The sequence below is a fragment of the Oreochromis niloticus genome, linkage group LG14 (assembly GCF_001858045.2).
Source record: "Oreochromis niloticus isolate F11D_XX linkage group LG14, O_niloticus_UMD_NMBU, whole genome shotgun sequence".
In the NCBI taxonomy this organism is placed as follows: Eukaryota; Metazoa; Chordata; class Actinopteri; order Cichliformes; family Cichlidae; genus Oreochromis; species Oreochromis niloticus.
The window spans coordinates 29530091-29550505 of record NC_031979.2 but is presented as its reverse complement, the minus strand read 5'-3'; the positions used below and the strand labels follow the sequence as shown (position 1 = coordinate 29550505).

At 37.0% G+C, this 20415-nt stretch overlaps 5 protein-coding genes and 1 long non-coding RNA gene across 8 annotated transcripts in view; 3 read left to right on the top strand and 3 right to left on the bottom strand.

Annotated features, from left to right (window-relative positions):
- Window positions 1–2568: 2568 nt before the first annotated feature.
- On the bottom strand, window positions 2569–3531 carry LOC100691484 (olfactory receptor 52B2-like). Its single transcript, XM_003455940.2, has one exon. The coding sequence runs from the start codon at window positions 3502–3504 to the stop codon at window positions 2569–2571; it is 936 nt and encodes a 311-aa protein (XP_003455988.1). The 5' UTR covers window positions 3505–3531.
- A 3656-nt stretch (window positions 3532–7187) lies between these two features.
- Window positions 7188–8123, top strand: LOC100690139 (olfactory receptor 52N5-like). The gene is made up of 2 exons (XM_003455935.1): window positions 7188–7530; window positions 7660–8123. The coding sequence occupies exons 1-2, from the start codon at window positions 7188–7190 to the stop codon at window positions 8121–8123; spliced, it is 807 nt and encodes a 268-aa protein (XP_003455983.1).
- A 2053-nt stretch (window positions 8124–10176) lies between these two features.
- chrna10a (cholinergic receptor, nicotinic, alpha 10a) lies at window positions 10177–14193 on the bottom strand. Of its 2 annotated transcripts, XM_005460696.4 has the most exons (6): window positions 13972–14175; window positions 13578–13703; window positions 12811–12956; window positions 12493–12647; window positions 11509–12041; window positions 10177–11426 (listed from the first exon to the last, which is right to left on the bottom strand). In XM_005460696.4, the coding sequence occupies exons 3-6, from the start codon at window positions 12811–12813 to the stop codon at window positions 10726–10728; spliced, it is 1392 nt and encodes a 463-aa protein (XP_005460753.1). In that variant the 5' UTR covers window positions 12814–12956; window positions 13578–13703; window positions 13972–14175; the 3' UTR covers window positions 10177–10725. The 2 variants fall into 2 exon arrangements, with proteins under 2 accessions (XP_005460753.1, XP_005460752.1); XM_005460695.4 differs by lacking the exon at window positions 13578–13703 and having other exon boundaries at window positions 13972–14193.
- Window positions 14194–14544: 351 nt separating this feature from the next.
- LOC100712494 (post-GPI attachment to proteins factor 2) lies at window positions 14545–19360 on the top strand. 2 transcript variants are annotated; one of them, XM_003455933.4, is made up of 6 exons: window positions 14545–14823; window positions 15060–15227; window positions 15346–15595; window positions 15845–15951; window positions 16053–16161; window positions 16313–16801. In XM_003455933.4, exons 2-6 carry the CDS (start codon window positions 15060–15062, stop codon window positions 16441–16443), a joined length of 765 nt encoding a protein of 254 aa, XP_003455981.1. In that variant the 5' UTR covers window positions 14545–14823; the 3' UTR covers window positions 16444–16801. The 2 variants fall into 2 exon arrangements, 1 of the variants encoding a protein (XP_003455981.1); XR_002064426.2 differs by adding an exon at window positions 19223–19360 and having other exon boundaries at window positions 14546–15227; window positions 16313–16580.
- On the bottom strand, window positions 17593–19721 carry LOC112842112 (uncharacterized). The gene is made up of 3 exons (XR_003213756.1): window positions 19584–19721; window positions 19199–19445; window positions 17593–19097 (listed from the first exon to the last, which is right to left on the bottom strand). It is a non-coding gene; the product is annotated as an uncharacterized LOC112842112 (long non-coding RNA).
- A 54-nt stretch (window positions 19722–19775) lies between these two features.
- Window positions 19776–20415, top strand: part of stim1a (stromal interaction molecule 1a) — a 28119-nt gene continuing 27479 nt past the window's right edge. Inside the window, exon 1 of the mRNA XM_003455939.5 lies at window positions 19776–19953. The gene's annotated coding sequence lies outside the window, so the exon portion shown is untranslated. The remainder of the gene's footprint in view (window positions 19954–20415) is intronic.

Sequence of the window (20415 nt, the reverse complement as noted above, 5' to 3'; positions counted from 1 at the left end):
CATCTAGGAATGCTCGGACCTGGCACCCATAATGTGGTGGTGCACCATCTTGCTGGAAAAACTCAGGGAATGTGCCAGCTTCAGTGCATAAAGAGGGAAACACATCATCATGTAGCAATTTCAAATATCCAGTGGCCTTGAGGTTTCCATTGATAAAGAATGGACCCACTATCGTTGTACCCCATATACCACACCAAACCATCACTTTTGTTGTTCCAACAGTCTTGGAGGGATCCAAGCACACCATTGTTTTTCTTGTGACATTACCAATAAGTTTGATGTGTCACATGGCCCTCTTCCTATTGAAAAAACAAAAGTTGTATCCAAGATGGCCGACTTCTAAATGGCCACCATGGTCACCACCCATCTTGAGGAGTTTGCCCCCTCACATATACTAATGTGCCACAAACAGGACTTTAATATCACCAACCATTCCCATTTTATTACAGTGTATCCATATAAATGGCCCACCCTGTATGTTTTAGTGATATAACTTGTTGAAGTCAGTCTAAGATATTCTGATACACTATGTCAGGTCTTTTCTTAATATGGGGATTTAGATACTTTACAAGTGTTTTATGGTTGACTTGAATCCTTAAAACTGAAAAATTACTAAATAACTATGTAAGGATTGTGCTCTTTCTCTCGCACCACTTCCAACAGGGTTTAACATAAAGGCATTCTGGGAACCAATCAGTCTGTCTACTGACCAACTTTGATGAGCTTTATCTGATGGTCCTTGTTTACAAATAGTTGTTAGACATGTTTAAAAAGAGATGAAGTTTTTCAGATTGTATTTAGGTAAAGGCATGACCTCCATTGTTTTCTGCACAGACTGTTTGCTTGTATGAGACCAAAGCATTCTAAAATGGGATTGGTCAGTAAAACTCAGAGTACAAGCAGATTATAAATGAAAATCAAAAAGATTACACAACCAAAAGTAATATCCCTCCCTTACAAATTCTGCATAGAGATTTGGATAAAGGTAAGGTGGTGGGGATGGAGTCAGCACAGCAGGCTAAGGACAGAGGCTTCATGGCAAGCTGTTTGACAGTTAAAGGCATCTATGTGCTCATGCAGGTCACAGGCAGTTACGTTGCATTATATAAAATTTAAAAAGTAAAAGTGCTACTTACTAATTGTGATTTATTTTATGCATGTATACAAACTATGCACGTTTATTTATTTAGTTTTGTGACTAAACAACTTCATGTGTATATTTTTATAAACTGTGATGAACCAGAGGTTCAAGCGAGATGCAGACCCAAAAGCAGACTCAAAAACCCACTTAACTTTTCAGAAGCCTTTATTTACACAGCGAGAGTGGAATCTGGCTAAACATGAATACACATGAGGAGACACCAGCAGAGAGCAGGTCATCACAAGGAGTCACTGGCGGAGAATGCGAGCGGAACGAGAACTCTGAAACAGAGGAGAGGAAGATTACTGGACTGGTAAGGTGATAGAGAAAAGCTGGAGGTGAGTACTGACTGAAGGGAGTTTTGCAGGCCAAGATTTAGACGCTTCGATACCTGTGGGAGTGTCCAGAGCAGGGCATGAGCACTGAAAACAGTGGAAAGTCTGTTTTCCCAGATTCTCCAGAGGGGTCTAGTAGAGGCATGATGGGCAGGAGGGCATGCAGGTAAGCAAGGTTATGGATTCTTGCTGAGAGCAATTTGCAGGTGAGGAAAGCAGGCAGGACCAGTGCTGGAAAAAGAATGGCAACAGAGGGTCAATCTGGGAGACTGCGACCAGGAGCTAAAGCGCATAGACACAAAGTTACACATGAAGAAACCTGCTATGAAGCTAAACATAAGGGAGGCCTAGTGATCACTAAGAGGTAGTAGGATGAACTGGTGATAAGTGGGAGGCAAAAGAAAGAACCCTCTTGCTGATTGCTCATGGATAAGATACAGGTGAGACACCAGAAGCACTGGAAAATCCCTAGACACTCTCACGAACCATGACATAAATCACATCACATATATCTCACATCTGTTTTTTCCATTTTTCTTACAGAACATGAGTATATTTTCTGCAATTAAAAACACTGTATAAAATTAAAATGTTAATATATTATCATTTAAAATAAAGACGATCAGAAAAATGTACTTTGACGTATTGAGCATGTGCAGTATATTGTCAATATATTGACCAACGTACTTAAACATCACAAAACTGAAAGAAAAAGATCAGGATAAAAGCAACAACAAATTTTTAAAACTGCAGTACAATGTAGTCAACAATCATTCATTTTAAGTGAGATGAATGTTTATCTCTATATTCAACACGTTGCATCCTATGAGTGTTATTGAGTCAAACTACACTAGCAAAAATGTCAGACAAAAAAATAAATCCCTAAAAATCCCCAATAATATTTCCATGAAAAAACTTTGTGTGAATATACATGAAAAAACTGCAGATTTTTCCACAATAATCCAGAATGCTTATGTGTCTGTTCAGGTCTGTGTCATTATTTTACAGTTTTCTGTAAAGTGCTAATCAGATGACACAGTGTTTTAATTGTTACTGCAGAATTTTATGATTTGCTTAACAATAAGCAAAGATTCAGATAGATACTCTATTTTTTAAGACTCTCAGGAGAGTGCTTCGTATTTCTTTTGTATACAACCCATATACGATTGGATTCAGAAGTGGAGGTACAATAAATATTAACATGCCCATTATCTTTTGCATGTCAACTGAGACATTTTTGAACCTGTGAGATAAAATCGTGAATGTTCCCACAACCTCAAACATGACCAGTATAACTAACTGTGCAACACACGTGTTGACAGCTTTTGCCTTTGCTTCTGATTTCCTTGTAACCACACATGTGATGAGAATTTTAACATAGGAATACGCCTGAATGGATATGCTTACAACTTGTATAACAGCAGTGTTAAACAGTCCTATAATATTATTGACTGTTGTGTTTCCACATGTCAGCTTCAGGAGAGATGGGTTATCACAAAACACATTCAGAACAGCATATTTGCACCTGGGAAGTCTTGTCTGCAAAGAGAACAGTGATACAATCAAGACAAAGTTGAGCCCCCAAACTAGTGCAATGATACAACTAGTAACTCTTGGTGTCATGACAGAGCTATAGCGTAAGGGCATGCAAATAGCAACATAACGGTCAAAGGACATTGCTGCAAGGATAAACAAAATGCCACCACCATACATGTGGAGCAGGAATGCCTGTAAAACACAGAGAAGATAGTGTATTTTGTGTGTCTCTGTAACAATATCTGACAGTACTTTTGGTAACATTGCAGATAGTCCTATGAGATCATTGAGTGGAAGACTAAATAGGATGAAATACATGGGTTTGTGAAGGTTTCTGTTCAATATGATTAAAGCCAACAAAGTTAGGTTGCAGGAAATTCCAAAAATATAAATGAAGATGCCAAGAAAAAATATAGGATACTTTCCTCCAGGTGGGATAACAAATGGATCAAGGGTTAACTCGGAACTAAATTCAAAGGACTGGTTTTCCATTTTAAACTTAAGAAGTTAAAAAAAGACAACTGTGAATTCACATTACTAAACATTGTTACTGAAATATTTTTTACATTATTGTTAAAATTAAGTCAATATTTACGTAAATCAAGCACGCCATTTTTCAAATGTAATGTTGCCTAAAGTGCTCAGAACTGTTGTGCTTCTCTTGCTTTATTGAAGTCACCATAACCAGAACATGTATACGTCACCCCGTGACATGTATACTTCTGGGATTATCAACGGATTTACAAAGATGGAATAATATTTTTGTTAGGTTTGTATTCAGTATCCAAAAAAAGTACTACATTTTTTTCCCTAATTTAGCTAAATAAACTAATATTAAGGGTATTGCTGTTAAAATAACTACCAGTAAATTGCAGGCTAAATGTAGGAAACATAAGGAATAAACTCAAATGATTTAGGTAAAAAAAAGAAAAATCTCTTCCGACACAAAACAGTCTGTTTGTTCCTGTTATGTATATGAGACTTTATGATAACCAGTGCCTTTTATCACAGCAGTACCTTTCAGTTGAAGGTGAGATGGGTTAGAAAGTTTTTTTCAGTTTTTACTGATGTTAGATTTCTTTAACCTTTGCTTTAGGTTTAAAAAAAATATTAATTCTAATATATGTTGTTTGAATTTCAAATGGTGAGCAATAAAGTCTATTATCAATGTAAAGATATGTTGGCGTATAGTCCTACAAATAATACTTTAGAAGTATTTCTCTCAACTGATCTTCTGTTTAATGTGTTTTATAACATAAATGCTGTGTATAAGAATACCTTGTACCATGTACAGTTACAGAAATAATACAATTATATTTCAGCTCTGTGATAAAACTATTATGTAACTGGAACCACTTTAACTGGGCAGAATTACATCAGCCAAATGCCTGATTACTTTGTCAAAACATATTTTTAATGAGCCCCTTAGAAGTTTGATTAATTGATGTGTTATTAACTGTCTCACATTTTAATTAATCCCTGGACAAGTGCTAAACCTAGTCTAGAATGATATACTGTTTTATTTGCTAATGAGGATTGTTTTTAATAATACTCCTGGGAGGTGTGTATGACGCGGATGTTTACAAGTTGTTAAGTGGAGTTGCATTTAACATAACAATGTGTGAACATTTGATTTTTTTAAAACTTTAATCACTGACTGTGAAATGAAGTAAATTATTTTAACACTTTGGATGCTATAACACTGTTTATTATTTTTCATAAATATATAAATTATTATAATAAATGATTATTTTTTTAAATACATTAATTTGCAGTGTAGGAACAACAGTTCCTTCTGACATGATAATTTATTAATATTAAAATAAAATGTTTTACAGAAAATGCAGAAAGACAAAAAAGTATGTTTAGTGATTACAATGTTTGGCCTTTCCAGAAAGTATGAAAGAATACTAATTGAAACAGAGCTCTGAGGTGATCACAGCAGGCAATGGGGAACAAGGACAATTTTAACTCACACAAAAGGGCAGTAAGGACATTAGGACTAATCATCTTCCCCTGGGAAATGGACATGATGAACCCTTGAGCTGCTTTGATATTTCATTTGACCCACTTTTTACATTATTTGCCCTTTTTTAGTACTGATCCGCATAAAAGGGCATGGGTTAAGTTTACTGTCTCGGGCCTTTCTATGTAAGGTTAAGGTATTTTTCTGCTTCATTGTTTATTTGAGTGGTTGACTTATCTGATGACACAGTTCATTGGAACATAAACATATTCACATTTGGGGAATTTGAAATTGCCCCAGTGAAAGTCCCTGGTTCATTTTCAGATGTTAGTGTAGATGTGAAATATTGAAAAATGTCAGTTTAGAGGCTAATTTCCTGTTTGTTTGTTTTTTAACATGTGCTTATCCCTTTATAGAGCACTCATTGAAATATATTGAAAATCATGGAAATACATGGAAAGAGGCAGGGTAAACCCTGGACTCCAGTTTGCCACAGGGTCCTTTTGTTCTTTTATGTAATTCAGTCAAAACTAAATAAATCATAGGTGCACAAAGGAACTTTATAGCAGGTCCTTCCTCCCAGCAGACTTTATAGACTTTATAACCATCACTCTGCATATTATCAAATACAGTGCTGCCATTTCTATGCCACAAATTTCACTAATTTTTAGAATTCCAACACAAACACACCTGTCTCAACATTTAGAGTCACTTTTGAGCATACATTTTTTTCTTTGTTTGTTTGTTTTTTGATATTATGGCCACAAGTGTGCGATTAGGTAGGGGCCAAAAAAGAACAAAAACATTTTTCCCTAATTGTGAAAGAACACTGAAGCTTGAAATGCTCCAGACCATTACAGATTACTGACCATTACTGACATGTGGAAACACTGTGGTCAGATACAATAATTTAACTATCTGTCACACAATCTGATCTTTGTTGATTAGCTGGGAGAAATCAATGTGGTTCTACAACCTCACAATCAGTCACCTTAAACCAACCCTTGCATTTTTTATTATACAATTGCAAATGACTTATAGTTCCTTCTCAGAGCCCCCATTATCTGCTTATACATAATCACTTACAAACTCATGCCAGTGTCAGAATGATACAAATGACCTTCTGTTTGTGAATTTTGTTGACTTTATTGTTCATTTTTGTTTTTTAAATTTTGATATAATATCAGGCCTAACTTAAAAGTATCATTTATTTGTTATTTGATTAAATGTGTTAAGCTGTGTCAGCAGATATGTTTATAACACTTGGTTACACTTGGTGGTAATGATAAATCCATATAGAAGAAGTCCACATTGTTTCCAAACCCCATTGCTTTGTTCATGTGTCTGGAAGGACCGCAGGTGGCGTGCAGGTCACAAACATAAAGTGAAAAGTTAAAAAAGTACAATTTTTACAGATAATACACACTGACCGTTATTTAAGGTCCTCATTCTTGTTAATAATTTAAAATGTGCTTGTTAACTTTTTTCTTCTTTTGAAGGGTATGGCAGGAAAAGTTTGAGCTTTTATTCTTAACACCCATGCATCTAGACAAGAATTAAATATCAAGCTCCATATTAATTCATGTGGGAATCTATAAGGAGCCCTTGATAAATATAGAACTGCAGCAGAAATGGAGAAGCCAGTAAATTCAAATCAAATGTTACACCGTGAAGATAAAAGTCACTGAGCTGTAGCTGCTGATGGGATTCCCTCCTCCACAGCCAAGGTACAAAACAGCTGAAACAGCAGCTGAAAACACTGTGACTTCACATTGTTGTAGGTTTTGTTGAGCATTTATTTTGTATTTTTTTTCAAAAAATCTGCATTTTCACTTTAAAATGTTGGTACCTTTATCGTTAGTTTATGTTGAAGGTTTTATGGTGTCAATTTTAGTTCCTGTTGTTGTTATTACACACCATATTTGAAAATGAATGAAAAATGGTTTTTATGCAAGAGAAGAATTTGATTACTGAATATTTCAGTTAAAGGTAATGTGTTTTTAAAAGTGCAATTTAATATAATTTTGTGTTTGTTTTTCTTTTTTTGTTATTGTGAGGCATTTTTAATCATATTTCATTTTTATTGATGTTTTTTCCAGGGAGAAAAGAAAGTGTAATAAGTATGTGCATTCATCTTTAACATACTGGGACACTTATCATGTTTCATTGTCAATGTTTTCTCTTTTAGGTTTCCCATTAAGTAAAGAGAATGGAAAAAAACAAAACAGTTTCAACTGATATTCTGGAGGTCCAAGGTTTTGACATTTCTCCAGAGTCAACGTATCCTCTCTTTTTCTTACTGCTCTTTGTTTACTTCACCCTGCTTTTTTCTAACATTGGAGTCCTTGTGCTTATCATCTCTCAGAAGAGTTTGCACCAGCCAATGTACTTTCTGTTTTGTAACCTGTCTGTCAATGATCTCATAGGTAACACAGTCCTGCTGCCTCAGCTGATGGCTCACATCTTGGCAACTGAACGGTTTATCACCTACAAACAGTGTGTGGTTCAGGCTTTTCAAAGTCACACATTTGGATCAGCTTCACATATGATCCTCATCATTATGGCAATTGATAGATATGTAGCGATATGCCACCCCTTAAGATATAGTTCCATTATGACAACCAGAACTGTGGTTGGGCTGTCCGCAGCTGCCTGGGGCGTGTCAGTAGTGCTTGTGTCTATATTAATAGGTCTTACTGTGAGGCTGTCCCGCTGCAGATCCACTATACAAAATGCTTATTGTGACAACGCATCACTATTCAAGCTTTCTTGTGAGGACGTGTCCATAAACAACATCTATGGACTCTTTTTCACTGTGCTGCTGTTTACTAGTTCAATTGCAAGCATAGCTGCCACCTATTTTAGAATTGCTCTCATTTGCTGGATTAAGAAAAACAAAGACTTGAATAACAGAGCACTGCAAACATGTGCAAGCCACCTTGTTCTTTATCTGATCATGCTCTGGTCAGGATTTTTAACAATTATATTGCATCGTTTCCCAAATTACCCAGACTTAAGGAAAATTGCATATGTTTTATTTCATGTTGTCCCTGCTAATTTGAATCCAATAATTTATGGAATGCAAACGAGATCATTAAGACATAAAATTACTGAAATACTGAAAAGAAAAGTGACTCCATCCTAATATTTTTAATCTTCAATTTACAATACTACTAATAATAATACATTTTATTTATAGGCATCTTTAAATACTCTGAAGGTCACCTTACATTAGTACAAAATAAATAAATAAAATAAGGCTTGAATCTAGGTACATGTATTATTAAAAGTTTTCATTGGTTGCAACTAAAAGGTACCTATTTTAGATTAACCTTTTTTTTTTAACTTAAGTTCCAGTTGCTTTTGAAAAGTCTTTCAACAGCTCAAAAACAATGACAACAGCATAAAATGACAAGACATCAGAATGACTGACACATTAATTTTCCTCCCACCCATGTATTAAAATCTAAATGTTTTCTACCAACCATTTTTTTTAAAGTGGGGCCAGGCCGACACACTTCTATTGATTGATTGCTGAAAAGCCATTAAAATAATATCTATGACAGAGCATAAAATAAATAAAAAAGTCCTTATAATCAGTATCACTATGGATGTATTTGGAGCTGAGTAATGCATTTGTTTTCAGTAAGCTTGTGGGGGGGGTTTTCTGTGTAGTCATTGTTAATAACTTACAACCCAAAACTTATGCTCAAAAAGTTAGTAATGTTTTTTTACTTTAATAGAGTATAACAATACAAAATGTATTTATTGTACATATACCAATAGGGAATATATTTTCAGTTGTTTATCATGTACCCTTGCAACTATTATTTTCCATCTAACGCTAACTGAAGCTTCTGAAGCTTCTTTTTTACATCCTATTAATAACAAAAGGCTTTTAGAGTTTTTAACTAATTTTACTCATAAAAGCCAACTAAGATTACTGTGTGGCTAAAGATAACAAGAAATGCCAGTGATAAAATATTTCCTTGGTGAATCCCTGTTTGGATCAACTTAATTGATTCAGTTCTTCATTCTAATCCATTATCAACACTGTTCTGTATTGTTTGGCATCATTGTGTGCAAGGAGCTGTCTTTCACACCTTCAGGATTAGGACCATCAGATAGAAGGAAAGTATTTTTTACCAAAAATATATTTCTGATTTTTTTTTTTTTTTTAAAGTACCATTGTAATCCCCCTAAAATACTTTCCTTGTCTTTCTGCATGCCTCATGCACCTGGATTATCCAGGTCAGATTATTTTTCCATGGCATTTTACTGTAATTCTTCTCTACCTTTGTTAATGTGACATTGCATTGTAGTGCATTTCCTACCAGTTTAGAACAGAGTACTGCTGACTGAGCATTGAGACTATTTTCCTTTCTGGTGGAGATTAAAGAGGGCTATCCCTCTCTAAAACATATAGATGAGGGATTATACCAAGAGCTAAGCTAATGGCTGCAAACTATGAGATTTCATAGTTAATGCATAAGCCTTACACCAGCAGCAGCATCATAAACATGTTATATGTTTTACAGAAACTGGTAACACAATTTCCAACAAAGGATCTTGTGGTAGTATAATTATTTTATACCCATACCAGCTGTTATATTTTCATGGATTTTTAAATGTATTTAAAAATTTAGTCAAACAATCCATGTACAGCATTAAAACAGCATTGAAACCCTCTCAGGGTTCACTGGAGTCCTTACTTTCTCAGGACACCACCAAAACTATAGTAACTGCTTTTACTTAACTGCTTTGTCAGATTTTGGGTTGGAGTGGTGCTGGAGCCTATTCTAGTGAGGGGTGGGATAAACCCTGGACAGATCACCAGTCGATCACAGGGTTATTCAGCTGATTTTAATCTCTGCAATTAACCTAACGTGTGTCTTTGGACTGAGGAAGCAAGCTGTTCACCCAGGAACAGGGAGAATATAAAAGATCCACACAAAAGGCCTCAGGTACTGACTGTTTTGAATGAAAGACCCTCTTTCTGTGACATGACAATGATGACTACTATATAAAAGGTACTGTCACATCACCCACTAGTTCTATTTGAACATTATGGGCATTACCATTTATGCTTTTTGGAGACAGAAGTGACAAAATTAGGTGCATTCATAGATCTATAATTAACCATGCAACCTGCTAATTAGTGCAGATACCCAGTCTCATTAAGTGAGCCATGCCTCTAATCACTTTAATACCTTTAATACCTTTTGCATAAGTCACAGTGCATTTTAAATGGGTGAGCCATAAAAAAATAAAAAATAATTCAAATATATAATAAATCACCCTGTATATTTGTTATGACAGCAGATAATATTTATTTGTTGCTTGTTGATATTAGTTTATGAACACCTTAAATAAAGGGGAAATAAAAGTTCCTATACATAAATTAATCTGTATTTTATTTATTAAAAGAAGAACTCAAAAGTGAACGACTGAAAAAAATATCATTATCATAAAATATATAGATTTGACAAAAGAACCTTCCACTTCTTGGGTGAGTGGAATAACTTTCACACAGCAAGGGGAGAAAGTCCATAAACAACAACTTTATCAAAGATTTAATTCTACTCACAAAAAGGTTTGTAATAGGAGGTGAAATCTCAAACATTCCTGGAAATATGAGAAACTTTTACAGAATCTGATAATACTGGATGATTCCTGTCCTAACCTGGGATCATCTTTGTGCTAACAGCATTTCATGCTGTCACCAAACCTTCTGACAAGGTCTGCAGTTATATGGTTTTACCCATGATGAGAAGGCTCATGAAAAACACCATAATGAAAAAAATCCACATGAAGAAGCGGTCTAAAACTTTGGCCACCTTCTTCCACTCTCCAGTCCTTTTCTGTGTGGCCCTCTGATCTCTGTGGCAGTTGGCTATATACTCTATGTTACGCAAGAGCTGTCTTTCATTGCTTTGGTTGCTGCAGGAAACCTCTCTGTCTTTTTTCTCTCCATCACTCACTCCTCCCTTCCTGCATCTCCTCCCCTCCCCTGAGTCACCACAGTCCAGGCTTGCAAAAATGCCATTCTTCCAAGAGCTGTAGTTGCTAGTAGGGTTCTTCCCTATTGAGCCTATAGGAGACAACATCTGATCAATGTCTTCTTTTTCTTCTGCGGGCATAGATCCCACTATCTCTTGTCCTCTGTCCATTCTGAAGACACAGTCCTCTCTGCCTGGTCCCGCCTGACCATTCATGGTGCAGTTGGTGTTCTGTACAGGAGGAGGCTCCTGTTTCTCTGGCTGAGGTGACATGCAGTTCTCCCCAACTTCATAAACAAAGCACATTCTGGCCATGTACTGCAGAATGACTTTCTTGGCCCATTTGGGAACAGGCTTGGCATCAGGGCCACAGTGGTGTATGTTCATGACAAATATGGTCAGAGCAGTGGAGGCTGTAATCATCGTCATTGTTGCAATGTAATATTTTCCTGAGGAAGGAAATAAGATAAGAAAATCTATGAACAGATTTGTAGTGCATTACCATCACACATACTGGGATTTAATTCTTACCAATTAGTGGTACATTCTCAGAGGGGGGCATGATCTCTGCAACCAGTAACTGAAAGACAGTGAGTGCCAGCATCACTGTGACACCCAATGACACCTTCTCCCCAGAGTCAGCAGGAAGGTAGAAACCAAGTGGTGCCAGAAAAGAGATCATCACACATGGTATGAGCAGGTTGAAGACATAGAAGGATGCTTTCCTCTTAAGTTTCAGTGTGTAGGTCACATCTGGGTAAGGGTCAGCACAGCAACCATAAAGAACAATGCTCTTCTTAGCTGGCATACCAAGCACCTCCCACTCGACGTTTTCCACCAGGTCAGCCAGGTCAGCACTCTCCATTGCATTAAGGATGTCAAGCTGGTTACCGTTGTAGGTCCAGGAGCCGTAGGTGAACCGGCATTGCTGAGCATCAAAGGGGAAGAAAGACACATCCACTTTGCATGAGCTCTTGGTGATTGCTGGAGAATCCCACATTATCTGTCCATCATGTCGAATCACCACATTGGTGTCCATGGGACCAGTGAAATGATCATCTGCGCTAAAAAACAAAGAAATCATTGCTGAAAAAACAATGTCCAACAACACTGTAAATTCATACCAGGAGCAAATTTTGGATAGGTCTTTTACAAAAACAGCTTTGATTAGTTTCAAACTGGAAAGGCACAAGTACTCTAGTTAAGGATCGTGTCTGTTTTTATAGCTTTTCAATAATATATATCATGATTATGTTTAATGTTTCAGCATCCTTTAGTTTCAATGACACTTTTAAACCATGGCAGGCATCACTATATGGAATTACTTTACACCTACTTACCTAATACTTTCTTGCTCTTTCAATCACTTGTCTAAAATTCAAAATTTATGTTTTTGTTTTTAAGGTTACCTAGACTGTTGTATATGCTGCATTATTGGACTATTGTGTATTTCATATTGGGCAAAATGTCATGATACAGTATTGAATTTGTGAACTCTATGCCCATCCAACCTACCTGTTATAGAGAACTATATCAGGTCTCCATACATAACTACCCGGTATGCGGATGATATCAAGGCCATCATAATCATCTTTATTCCATTTAAGGTGTGCATCAAACCACACTTGCCGTATCCATAAATATGCAGTTAGAATTTGGTTTCGCTCATCCTGTAAAATATTGAGAAAGGTGATCATAAAAGGGGAATATTACAGTTGAAACAGTAAAAATAAAAAAATAAAACAAAATAAAATACAAAACAGCATTACAGATATATGTGTATCTGCATGGATCAATTTCACTCATACAATTATGTGCACTGTGAGAGTTTACCATGTCAATTATCTGGGAGAGTGTAACCTGTAGAGTTACATTCAGGATGGTGTTTGTGTCCTCTACAGGCCTCAGTGCGCTAGTGTAGTTTGTGAACAAATCCTTTAGGAGTTTCTGAGCATATCTTCCATGAGCACACCAACAAGCTAGGGCAAGGAACGAAACAGTTTAAAGTTATGTTAACACAAAACATGTGATGCATTTCAGTATTCATGTATTTCCATTTTAATCGAGAAAAATATGTGTTTGCTATTAAAGGCATGCTGGTGTGATCACGAATCATTAGATTTTCAGCCAGTGACATGCACAGCAAAGGCAGTGCTGTGGATTTAGAGGGTTGCAAGAAAAGGGAGAAACATGTGGGGCATGTGAGACAAAATATGGATGGTACAACAGATGGTGGTAGGGAACAAAGGGCAATTGCAATCTATATTTCCCTTCTATAAGGCTCTAGAAATAGACCAAACACATCTGCCAACATGTGCCAACAGTGACTTTCTCTGCTAAAGCTCTTTGTATGGAGTGCAACGTGTTGAGTTAATGCTTAATCCAGTGAACAAACAACAAATCAAAATGAGCCTAAACCTGAAGGGGAAAGTGTTGGGAATTATTCGTCAAACACATGAAGCCATTATTCACGCATTAAAATGAAATCTAATTAAAATAATCACTGATCAACCAGGAAACGAGCAGGAAGAGTTTTCAACAGGAAACGTAGTTTGTAGCACTAAATTTATTCCCAGTGTCAACAATGGATTTGGACTAACCAGATGTTAACCTCGAGTCCTGTTTCAATAAAACCTCTGAGCTGGATGCAAAGAAGGTCTACAGGATTATGATGACAGCAAAATCCCCAAACAGCTGGCAACAAGTTTGCGGATTCCGGGAAACAGCTTGAGGGGAAGAGGAAATATGAGGTGAAAAGGATGTTCTATAAAATATAATAGATACAATGAAAAACAGATGACTGGGATCACACGTCCAACCACACTTTATAGAAAAATGTTATCTAAAGCTTTCTTCTCTGCTAGGACAGTTTTAATATAATTCCCTTTCATATAATATTAAACCAATCTAAATAGGAAAGGAAAATTGATAGATATACCGACATCATTTTAGATTATACGAGGTAAACAGAAAATAAAACGAAAGTAAACTTACTCGGCAAAATACCGACACACAGCAGCCAGCGGAATAAAGTCTGGATTCGCCATTGTTTCATCTTGCTGAAGCAATTTGCCCTCCATCCGAGAACCATTTGAACTGCTCTGTCCCCAAACACGTTTTATTCGCCGAAAATAGTCTTTACAAAAGCACACAGATGGGGGAAGTCAGCAGCGATGTAATCCGGTGCTGAACAAGCCCAACAAGCGCTCGGGAAGGGGAGGGGCAGAACGAATCCAGCTGATGCGACCACGTGTACACCCTGCGTAAACACGGCGAGTTAAAGGTGGTGTTGTGTGTATTATCTTTGATGGGGTTTTGGTGGCGAATTAATGATAATAAGAATCGTCCCCTTGTTTGCTGTGATTCAGCACCTGTGATTCAGAGAGCTACCGGCTACTAACAAACAAATAATAACACATTTCACGCTAAATCTGGCCAATGATTAAAAAAAAATGATAATAATCACATAATGCATAATTTGCATTATGTCGAAATATATATGCTGTAGCAATCACAACACTGTCCTCCTCTGACTTTCTCTTCCGGGTGCTGGTGGTCGCCACCCACTCGTTTTACACGACAAGGATGCTACACCAGCAGGCCCGTCATCATCTCATCGGAGCATTCATCTGAGGTCGTGTAATGCAAAAAAACAAACAAACAAAACAAACACCCCCCAAAATGCGGGAATTTAAAATGACTGGATGATCCGAGCAGTGTTTTAGGCGATCGACGATAGCTGATAGAGAAATACACGTCCACCGCGCTGCCTGATCACTTAAATATTATTGTTACAGCGTAGGTATTGTTGGGAGAGACCACTGGCAAACAGTAAACAGGTTGAAGGTAGGATGGATTTAGCCATTAATTTACATGTTCAGTAAATTCACGCGAATGTTTTAAATCTTAAATGTGCCCGAGAGGTTCAAGATAAATATTGACCTTATGGATGTACTTGACATGTTTACTCATCCCCAGTCTATTTTGTTCTTACCTAGCATAGCTACAGATGCTAAGAGCGTTATATCCCGTATGTGATCATCTTTGCCCGATTGTTTCTTTTCCCGCTGTCGCAATTTAAGATGCTACAAAGTTCAGATATTTTGGGGCATGAAAGACCCCTGGTTATTAGGGTGTCATTCGCCACCTGTGTTCTGGCGACTGTGTGCCTACCCCTGCTCGGGCTCATCACTTGTGTCTTCATATCCTCTGTTTTTCATTTTGAAGATGCCACTGGTACACACTGCCAGGTAATCTGCATGTTTTTTCCTACTTATGCTCATAGTTCTGTGGTAGTAGCTGTAATACCTTATTATGTATTGATTATACATTTTTAACCTAAACAAAATTCTTATTGTGTGTGTTTAGGTTCCTAATTACCTGCCATCTATAAGTGCCTCTATCAGCTTAAGTCCTGAGTGCCACATTTGGCGATTCTGCATTGGACTACACTCAGCACCAAGATTACTGGTGGCTTTTACCTACTTCAAGTTTTACAAGGCTCGCTTTGCTACCAGGTTTCCAGAGAGTTCACTCAGCTGTTTGAACCTGGGCTTTTCTATATCTGAAAACCTTGGACTCTTGTTGCTCACATATGTATCATCCACTGAGACTTACTGTGAGTATTCTGTATTTAGTTTGCATTTTTGTACAGGCCTTGTCTGTACAACTATGGTGTAATACTATAATAATAATACTGATAATACTATTACCTATTCTTGGACATAAAAAACAAGCACTTCTAGTTTTTCTAAGTATAATATGACTGGTGGTTGGTGCATTTATGCAAAGTTTAATAACATATTATCACAAGTTCTTCCCATTTGTTGATCAGATTTCCCTTTCTCTTTGTGTTTTTGCTCCTTAGTTGTGCATAAGGAAGGTTTTGTCTTGTTCATTGTAAGTTCTCTTATCTACATGTTGATAACCTGCCGTTTATGGAAATCTATTAAGAAATATTCCCTAAATCCTGAGGTAAGAAATAGCAAATGAGGCACTAGAACTTAAAAACTGCCATATCATTTGTAGAATTACAGTCAGTTTAAGTATTTGTTTACTTTGTTGTGCCCTCACAGGATGCCAAGTCTCACCACTGGAAAGTGCGTTTCTTACTACTCAATGTAAGCTTCTGTGCTTTTGCCGGATTCTTTTACTGGAAACACAACATGTACTGTGAATCAGGGAGTGAGTATTTAACCCATCCTTATGTTTCTGTGAGGATTATGGCCTGCTTTATTAATATTAATCATCAATCATCATATTTACAGTAATTCAAATATTCCCAATATTCTGACCAAATCATATTTTGTGTGTACTCTGTTTCTTCTTTTATCAGGTTACACATTTTTTGCCCTGTTTGAGTATCTAGTTGTTTTCTCCAATATGGCCTTCCATCTTACAGCCGTGTGGGACTTTAAGAGCCGGGAGGTCATGCTCATTTCATCTTCAGAGGATAAAGACTTCTGACTAGAAAGTCAAGGACTAGGTACTACATGTACCACCCCTCAACCACCTGATGACAGCAGCCTTGATCCTGCTGAAGAGGAAGAGTGGGATGAAGGCCTTTTCCATATATTTCCATGATGACCACTCACAAATCCTTAGTGAGTGATGATGTCTGACAAATGAACATAAGATATGCACATGTGCTACTGTAGGGTTATTAGGATAACTTTAAGTGCATTTTTTGCCTCAATGTCTCATTCATGGATGCCTTCACCAACCTACATGATGTTATGTAATGTGACATTTTGACTTTTATACACTGCACAGCAAATTTGTGGTCATACTAGAAATGTGCCAAAGTAAAGTGATAGTTCTTCAAGTATGCTTGGCTTTTGTTTTGAAATATAAACTCAAGGATAGGAAATGGATGCATTCTGAATTCTAAGCCTTAGTGTCCAGCTTCAGAAACACTGCACTCCATCTAGAGTCCTCAAAATAGATTGGCACCGATACTCACTTTCATTTAATAAAATGCAATATTCAGGTTTCTGTTGACAAAGCACTTTATTCTATGGTGTTATTTATTTATGATTTATTTTGTTAAGGGCAAGTATATTACATGAACCACATTACATACCACAGTACTTTTAATCTTAGCTAGTTTGCCATGCCCATTCCTAATCAGGCTTTTAAAACACAAACAGAGACATAATAAAGTTCAATAAATCATAACTTTAAATACTTCTGCAATATTGACAGTTGAAATGTTAATTTAACACTTTTCAAATCAGATTTCCTCAATAATATGTGAGGAACTGTGCACACTATTGTGTCCTGATTACCTAACTCTTCGCTGTGCACCAAATCCCCCAATTAAAACCCCAGATTTAAATGAAAGAGTATACTCCAGATTGGCGTGCCATATCAACAGCTTTGAGGAAAAAAAATGATAGAATCAAATGAAATTAAAATACCTAAATTAAAAAAATCAATCAGTCTGTCTCAATCAATCAGTCAATGAATCAACTGTGTAAAAAATCCAATACTGTGAATAACTTACCTGAGAAAAGTCCTATATTTGTGAAACTTATAATACTCAGGTCTTACTAACACTGTGTTAGGGATAGGTTCACATTTTTGTGATGATGGTTAAATTGGCAGGTTACAGCCCAAAGTTAAGATCAGCCTATAATGTCAATACACAAGCCTATATTATCTGATCTCAATACCAGGAAGGTTCAGCTAAAAAATACCTATGTAACTGGCAAATTTAATTTAGGGTGCACAATTTAAGTTGGTTTAGCCTGACTACCTGTACACAACTTCAGCGCATTTCTTTATGCTAGTTTGAACAGGTGGGTTTTGAGGGTGGACTTAAAAGGTTTGGCCATTATCAGTACCATATCTGTTGATGCCTGCCCTGTTTATGTAGGTTGAAGTCTAAGGCCTTACACTTTCCATGTATGCACAAAGGAATTCCTGCACATGGAAATAAATTTGTCTGGTTAAAGTTTAAATGTAATTGTTTGCGTATTTGTGCAAACTGTGCTGTGCCTAATAAACAAATCACTGTAAAGGTTATTTCATCATTCTAACAGAACTTAAAATATATATGCACTTCAACTTATGATTGACTTAAGACATCATTATATGCTACTGTTCATTCGTATTATACCACCAAGATTGTAAGGTAGTCTCAAAATATTTCCTCTGTATATATCTTGCAATATGATTGAATTTACACTGCTCTGAAGTGTCTTATAATCCACCCATATATCTAAACCAGATGATGCAAATGATCCTCAGGTCACTGGCAAGAAGCTTCATTTTGTGTAGTTTCCAATATTAATCAATATTATTATGTGACGAATGTATGTGAAGCGCATCACTAAAAGTTTATTATTTTGTTCTGCATTACTTTTTAAGATGAAGTAGTCAGTAAATATCTTGTCATAGTCAACATGTCATTAAAGATTTTAACAAAAGCTATATAATACTGAAACCTATGAACCATGATGTGATGACAGTAATTTCCTCCAATATTAATTCTTTTATTTGCACTTGAACTTAAGGATATTCACCATAATATATTGGCATGACTTGGAAAATACCTCAGTGTGCAGGTTTACTCTACAGGAAAGCTACAGGACCCTGTGTTAGCCTAAGCAGTCAACATTGCAGACATATACTCTACAAAGTCTGTACAAGTGTTTAATAACAGGAATTCTAAAAAAATGAGTAAGAAAAATAACAACAAATATATATGTTTTTTTAATTCAAGCACCATTATTCTTTTAAATAGAGTTCTCTATCAAACAGTCAAGGTTTCCCTTTATAGTATAACTCTTAATTGATAACCAGATTAGTAACAGTCAAATAAAATTTTTGGACACTTTTAAAATTTCTCTGCAAAAGCCATAAAACGTCTTTAAATGTAGCAGCATGTTTTGGGGCATTAGATCCCCTTTACTTCAAGGGGTCTACTGCCAAGCTTTGCTGGTGTGCATTCAAGCACAGGAACGTATTGCACTTCTTGGATTTCCACCTCAACGCACCCTTTGGACAGAGGTTACACCATTCGAGCCTTTCACAGTGAAGCAGCAAATGTCCACACTGGTCCTAACACACATCTAGTTGTGTTGTTGCTGTGAATTTCCTGGGATGTAGCCTTCCTTCTGAAACAACACATGTGGTGGAGAGGAGGATTATATTTTACCCAGCTTTAAATGCTGGCATGTTGACTTGCTTCAAATTGTGAGCAACTGCCAAGCAAAACCTTGATTGGTGTCTCATTCAATAGGACACAGACTCCTCTGCAGATGAGCCAGCAGTCTGAGATGCACAGGACGAGGATGTATCTAAACAGGGGAAAGTGCCATCAACTTGACCTTGCTGTTGTCAAGACTGACGACCTGTCCAGGGTGTACCCCACCTCTCATCTCATGGTAGCTGGGATGGACTCCATCAGCCATGACAGCTTGTGTAAAATCTGGTTATAGCTTGTTGAATTCAGCTGTGTAACTCTACAAAGAGCAGAGACTGAAAGAATCAGAGTTTTTGTTTTAAATGTTGTATCATATTCTATTATAGTCCAAAAAATAGGTAATAAAGAGACAAATATTAATTTTTTCTCATCATTGCAAAAATACCGGTTTAAGTACCTAAAATATCGGAGAAACACAGATTTGTTTGACATGTACAGTGTAAAAAAAATCGATGTCTTAATGTCTCTCTTCAGCTTGGACGCTTGGATCAAGTATAGCCTATACTCCAAACGCTAGGGGGCGTCATTAGCCGATGATGACTATACGGAGGAGGAGGGGGGAACTAGTGCCTTTGCTCTGTAGAGGAAGACAGTTTACGTCTGTCCACATTCTGCGGCTTTTTCGGTTCAGTCTCTCGGTCGGTGGAAGAGCGAGACCTCTCACAGGAGGTGGAGTTCGCCGTGCTTAAGCTACGCGGGACCAGTCGTCTCCTGCGATGTTAACAGAGAGCTGAAACGACAGACCTGCGTGCTCCGATACGTGACAGGTAACTTTATTCTGTGTTGTGGTGTCCCTGTAGTAGCATCCAGCGTAGATGAAAACTACAATCCCTCTTCGGTAGCGCTCGCTTTTGTGGTTAGCTAAACGTCAGCAGTCGCTAATGTGCGCCTGTAGAAAATGCAGCAAGTCGACAGTGAAATAAACACCTCCCTCTGAAAACTATAGAAGCGTCTGTATGAGGCGGGTTAGACTGTTATTTTTCCATTGGAGGCTATTACACCCAATTGTCGAGGTAACGGAGATGTCAAGCTAGCTAGCTAGCATGCCAAGCCCTTTTTAGACATCAAACTACGAGACGGACCAGACTTCTGTCACTTTCTCATAATCTTTTTACTTCTCTTCCTGAAGTGATATTTTGGGAATTATAGGGAGGAAAAGGTGCCACATACTAACTAAACCAGCATAGTAATGGCTCAAAGGCTGCCTTAGCTACAACCAGGTATTAGTA